At 37.7% G+C, this 6,718-nt stretch overlaps 1 protein-coding gene across 1 annotated transcript in view; it reads left to right on the forward strand.

The window, feature by feature from the left end:
• AHR (aryl hydrocarbon receptor) overlaps nt 1-6,697 on the forward strand; it is a 55,148-nt gene extending 48,451 nt beyond the window's left edge. The window contains exons 9-10 of the mRNA XM_009637686.2: nt 171-1,437; nt 5,453-6,697. Coding sequence (XP_009635981.1) covers nt 171-1,437; nt 5,453-5,608 — 1,423 coding nt within the window. The 3' untranslated portion in view covers nt 5,609-6,697. The remainder of the gene's footprint in view (nt 1-170; nt 1,438-5,452) is intronic.
• Nucleotides 6,698-6,718: the final 21 nt, after the last annotated feature.

Here is a 6,718-nt window from a genome sequence, read left to right on the forward strand (position 1 = left end):
ATCCTGCCTCTTGGTTTAACTCAGCCAAGTTGAGCTGGAATAGCTGGGAATTTGAAAAATGCCTACAAATAGAATAGTTCATTTTTTTAATATTAATTCCAGGGACAAAAAGATTACAGTAACTGTTTGGTACTGCAGTATTACGCTATATATATCTGATTTCTTTTCAGAGATGAAGAAGGGGCAGAACATCTACGTAAGCGTAACATGAAGTTGCCCTTCATGTTTGCCACTGGTGAGGCTGTGTTATATGAGGTGTCTTTCCCTGTGTCGAGCCTTATGGATCCCTCTCAACCGAAGAATAAAAGCACGACGGGAAAAGGAGCGAAAGCAATGCCACAGAATGATTCCGTGGATCCAAACTCCCTACTGGGTGCCATGTTAAGGCAAGATGAGTCTGTGTATCTCTGCCCTCCAGCATCACATAAACTTTCCTTTGAGCGGAACTTCTTTGCAGACAGCAGGGATGAACTGGGCAGTGGTGTTGGCAGCAGCTGGACGGATAATATCCTACCTGCTGGAAATCACAACATTCTCAAACGGGAGCTAATGGAGTGTTCCCAGGACAGTACTATTCCACTTCCTGAAGACAGCGCAGCACTCTTTCAAGATAACAAAACCAGTGATTTGTACAGCATCATGAAAAATCTGGGTATTGACTTTGACGATCTCAAGTGTATTCAGCAAGATGAGGAGTTTTTTAAAACTGAATTATCTGGTGTGGATGATATTGGGGACATCGACATAACTGATGAAATCCTGACTTATGTTCAGGATTCCTTAAATAAGTCTGACTTCTTATATTCAGGCTGTAACCAGCAGCAGCCCCTGGTCCAGAATGAAGGTTGCTTGGTACAGCAAGAGTTAGATCCACACCAACTTCATCAGCACCAGAAACAGCTCGTGGAGCAGCAACAGCAGCAGCAGCAGCAGCTCTGTCAAAAGATGAAACATATGCAAGTCAATGGGATGTTCACAAATTGGAGCTCTGGCACCAGCATGCCTCTTAGCTGCTCGCAGCAGCAGCCCCAGCAATATGTATTCCCTGGCATGCATGCCACTACATCTGAGTTCTCTTACAAATCAGAAGTAAACACTTCCCCTTATGCATGTAGACAAGAGTTTATTCCTTACAAGCAACCCGCAGCGATGATGCCACAGCTTTCTAATTTTGCTCAAATGGATTTCCCTGTAGCAGGTTTTGACAGGTCGACCTATTCTGCTTCTTCCAACCTGGAGGATTTTCTCAGTTGTTTGCAGCAAGTCCCTGAAAATCATGAGTGTGGGATAAACTCTGACTCAGTTATGCTAACTCCTCAAACGTGCTATGCTGGCGCTGTTTCTATGTACCAGTGCAGCCAAGAAGCACAGCCCAGCTGCGTGGATCAAATGCAGTATGATCCTATGATAGCAAGTCAACAAACCTTGTTGAACAAGGTAAGGTAAACAGCATTGCTACATTGCTTGCATTTTGAGTCATGTTTTCATTGTTGAGGGTGGTTACTGGGATGCAGAGCCTGTCATAATTGAATCTCTGAGTTTGAAACTGATGGCTTAGCAGTGCCTGAATGTCCTTGCATTATTTCTTCATTAGACTGAAGAGTGTTGCATTTGGTTAAGTTTCTCTGTACAGTTATCCACATCCTGGTAGCTCTCTGGCAGTATTAAAGCAAGAGTGAGTGAACTAGTCTGTTATACGTACCAGTAGGCAAGAAGGACAAGCAGACTGGTCAAAAGCTTGGAATTTCCTTATTTATCTTTTTAGAGGAGTGAAATTAAGTCAATAATATTGTCTGGCACATTCATTTTCATGAAATATGGTGTAAGGATCCAGAAAAACATCTTTTTAAAAAAAATGTTAGTGTTCTGTAGCTACTCCGATTCTTCGATGGTTTTAGGGTTGCTTAAAGTATCAGATTATAATATTGCATAAATATCATGAAATATTATTTCTACACACAATGATACTGCAAAAATATTTTAATATTTTTCCATAACTGAAAGTCAGCTTGTTCTTCAAGCTGCTAATTTGTCTGCTGAAGACAAAAGAGCAGGAAAAAATCATATTCACAGTAGATAAGTTAGACCTTTTTCACATTGTGCTAAGGAGAATGCACAATATAAGCTATAGAAGAGAGGAGCCTGGCTGTAGCACAGACTACAGTTTTAAGCATAGTTCTTCACAGGTAAAATTAACTTACAAATAAAAAAAATCAATTACTAAGGCAATTCCTAGTTCTGAATAACCTTTATTTAAGTACTTTAAATTGTACCATTTATTTCTCTTAATGCTGCTCAAGTACAGAGCCACGATTCTTTTTTTTTTTTTACCTCAATGAGTTAATGTTCCAAAGTACTGATCCTATAAATGCTTATGCACATGCATAAGCATCTACAGAATTAAAGTATTAACTGGCATTTAACCTACACAAGGCAGAGGTGAGGAATGCAAGTAGAACATACCTGGGTTTTCAGTATGCTTAATACAAGTACAAAACATATCCTTTTTAAAACTGTTTCACTAGTGGAAAAAATATAATTACAGAAATTTAGGTAAAATATAGGACAGTTTGGCAAGATTAGTAGCTTCTGCCCGAGTGCTCAAGGGCTGTAATAGCATGAAGTGACTTTGGCAAACTGCAGTGTGCAAGCTTGCACGGTGCTTGGCTGTATGTTGCCTGGCTGTGGTCAGTGGTCAGGCTATTAGTCCTTCATAGTCCTTGATAACAGGGTTGCAAAGCAGTTCCAGGGTCATGCAAGTTCATCCTTACAGCATAGAATTGTTCATTTCACAAAAACTATACCAGTGTGGTGCATCAGTTTTGAACAGCCTGTATGTAAGCAATTCCGTTACTTTCTTTTTAATGGTTGGTTTCAAACTCACTTATTTTGTAGATTGTTTTGTTGTTATACTGCCTTAATCGTTTTTGTTGTGCCCCCTGTTTATTATTTTCTTGCTTGCTTTTTCTTCTCATCTATCTGTAAAAAGTTTAATGACTGAGACAGCATCTCTGAATGCAATAAATGAACACACCTATTACCATAGTTACTAGAATGCTGTGCTGCAATAATAATATTGCATTTAGCTTGTTTGTTGTAAAAAATGAACAAAGGCCACTTTTCATAAAGTTATTCTACTAAAGTTGTTCAGAGGCCAATTCAGCCCCCCTTGCTATGGTATACCCATGCTGTGTGGATCTTGATAGCACTGCATAAGCAGCAACCTGGTGCAGAACTGATGTTACCCATGTTCACCTTAGCTCCTGTTTACCTCTAAGAGAAATGCTGAACGTTTGTCAAATGAGCTTAAAAGAGGAGCACGCTTCTTGATGAGATAAAAGAAGGATTATTCCCCCAACCCCTTTTGTAAAAGAGTGATTGTAGGTAGCTGATAGCTATCTCCAAATCCTTGCCGGTCCAAAATTTTATGTATGCCAGCTGAGTACAGTGGGGGTAGGAAAAGACTGCTTGTTCCTAAACTAAATTGCATTGACTTTTGCAGCTCGTGCTGCTATATACTGTTCACATGAAAAAAAAAAAACCATCTCTTGTATCAGACTGTACAGTTTTGACCTCTACTCACATCTGCCAATTAACATTTGTATAGATTGAAGACAAAGTAAGGTTCTATGTAAACCAAAGTTGTTATGTTGAGAAATGTTCTAGTGTAGAAACATTTTTATTTTACCTAGAAATGTCATTGATCCAGGGAAAGATAACCCTGTATTTATATATGCTTATATTACAGAGATTGTATTTAGTCTTGTGTCAGAGGTGTTAAGAGCTTTAAAATATGTGAACCCATTGAAACTAGTAAATCAGAAGCATAGCTGCTGCATTTGAAGTAATCTTGTCAAATATCACCTGTTCCAAAGCCATGATGGCCAATAATATACGTTTCTTTATTGTAAATAGGGAGAATATGTCACTGCTTATGATAATAAACTTAAGGTTTGATTTTATTGCTAATTGGTAACTTTAGGAAGGATGCGACTAAGCAGATAGGATACTACTGTCTGAGCCTACGTTCACAAAGCCAAACCAAAGTAGGGCAGTCTTTGTGGCTGGATTTAGCAGACTGACATCCCTATCAGCGGTTGGAGTCTGGAGAGAGGACAGACGCTGCTGTGCAAACCACGATTGCTATCCTTTCCTCAGCCTTCTAACTCCCACCGATTTCTGCGTGAGAAGACTAGGGGAATAGAAAGCCAGAAGGGTCTGTTGTGGTCATCTGCCTTGACCTTCTGCCTAACTTGTAATTGCAGTAGGACCATAGCCAAAGTAGTCTAAAACCACTTTCAGTGATGGAGAAGGGCAGAAAGGCCTTAGATAATTTGATTGCTTGATTAAGGTTGGTATTACTTTATTAAAGAGTAGAAACCCTTGCTAATTAATAGATTCTGTATTGAGAACTTTCTTAGAAATTTTAATGAGTGTGCTCATCTTGTTAATGAAGAATATTGAAATGATCTGCTTCTGTCAGAAGTAATCCTAGCTTATGTTATTGTAGCTGTCTTTAAAAGTATGGCAACTTTGATTAAAAACATAATTCACATGGCAAATGAAATTTGACTAACTGTGCACAGTTCTTCTAAGTTTTTAAGAAGAACTGTGCACAATTAGTCAAATTTCAGTGTTTGCACAGAAGGAAAAAAATGTCCAAAACCCAGCATATTTTGCTAGATGAGTGAATGTATAATATATGTTTTAAGGACAAACCTTGAATGAATGAGTATTTGTGATATAAGCTACTCCCAAAGAGATGGTGGAAATGTTTAAAATATTTTGTATTTTCTTTGCATGACTGAATGGAATATTTTGTAGATAAAGTGACTTTTCCATAGCATAACAGGAAGTGTTACATCAGATGATTAAAATAATCCTATGAACAATTAATGTCAAGACTGACAAAAGCCATTCATTGTGCTAACTTGGCATTGTCACTATGAAGACCATTTGTCAAAAAAGCCCACCCTACAACGGCTCAGCCTGTGGATTGCATGCCGTGTGCTTCAGCTTATGAATGGGACTGCATGTGCATTCCTGGAAGAGATGGAAAGTCTGGATCCCATTGCAGACATGAAAATATGTAAATAGGTTGCTTTTAAAATGTAACAGCTGGATGTGGAAATTAGGACTACGCAGTCAGATTGTAATTTCTACAAATGGAAACTGTATTACGCTTTAGATAATAGTGATGTTTCTTTACTTAGCCAGAAGTAGGACTCCCACTGACTTCAACATGGGTAAGTTTCACTGATGATTCAGACCCTGCTTTAATGCAAATTAACTTTTCATCATTCGTCATCAAAAAAGAAGAAAAAAGTTTTAAAGCTATTCATTATATTTTAATATGATTTCACCCAATCTGTGTCTTTAGGAGGATTTTTTAAAACTTAGAAATAAATCAGTTGCCCATACTAACCATTTATGTTGTCTTTATTCCTGCCAGTTCCAAAACGGTTTCAATGGAGGAGGTGTAAATGAAGCATATCCCTCTCAGTTAGATGTGATCAGTAATGCACAGACTGCCACACATCTTCAGCCTCTTCATCATCCGACAGAACCCAGATCCTTCTCAGATTTGGCATCCAGTGGATTTATGTGATTCAGATCTGGAGGTCCATCTGTGATTTTGTCTGGGCGTCCGGCTGCTCTGAGGAAAAGCTTGATAAGTCTGTCTTTGAGCATCGGACTTTAACAGCTAAATTACATTTTGAGAATATGAGATTGGTTGCACTATATACTGGTGGATGTGTAATCCAAGACCTGACTTTTTAGAGTGGCAGGTGGAATTAAAACTTCTGACTAAAAGTATGCGTGTGCTGTTTTCCGTCAGATTGACTGTGTCATTGCAGTATGGATTACATGTGTACTACAGACTATGTCATGCTATACAACATAAGATAAGGCAAATGGTTTTGTTGTTTAGAAAATAATTGGGCACTTTACAAATAGCGGCAATGGCACAAGGAAGATGATTTCACATGTGGATTATTTCCAGACTTTATTTTTTAAAAACTATTAAAAAGCTCTGAATTAATGAGAATCAAAAGCACTTAATTTTAATGCATACTAAGCTCTTTAATCACTTATTTTATATTTAAATCCTTTTGTTTTAAGTCTCCATTTCTAGCACTTTAATAGAAGGCTTAATACAAGGATATGATATGCAACTTCAGGTTTTCTATGAAACGGACCCCTTGCATTCCTCCTTTTCTTGTCAACCTTAAGTGCCTCACAATTTAGCTACCTTGTTTCTGGTGGGAGCTTATTTTAGCAAAACTCACTATAAATGTCATCCATATTATGTGAACTTTTACCTAACATCTACAGTGCTACTGGCTGTATCTTTTTTTTTTTTTTTTTCCCCCTGAAGATAATTTGTTTAGAGAATGACTTAATTCTTTATCTGTGCATTTGTTACACTATTATCAGGAGTTATTAACATTCTGAATTTAGTTCAGCTAAAGAGTTTTGGTTTATTCTGTACTGCTTTTCTGCTTTCTTCAGGTAATACAGGGTATATTAAAAAAGAAGATTTTGCTGAGGGGGAGGAGCAGATCCTCAGGATTAGTTTTAGATTATTAATGCTGAAAAACATGTGCCTTATCTTGTGTTAAAATGCTCATAATGTTCTTTAGAAATAATACAAGGCTGCTCTATGCAAATACTTTCATTGAAATGGATATCGAAAAGGATTGCATTTTAAATAAGG

This window comes from Egretta garzetta, unplaced genomic scaffold, assembly GCF_000687185.1.
Source record: "Egretta garzetta isolate BGI_Z169 unplaced genomic scaffold, ASM68718v1 scaffold844, whole genome shotgun sequence".
NCBI classification, from domain to species: Eukaryota; Metazoa; Chordata; class Aves; order Pelecaniformes; family Ardeidae; genus Egretta; species Egretta garzetta.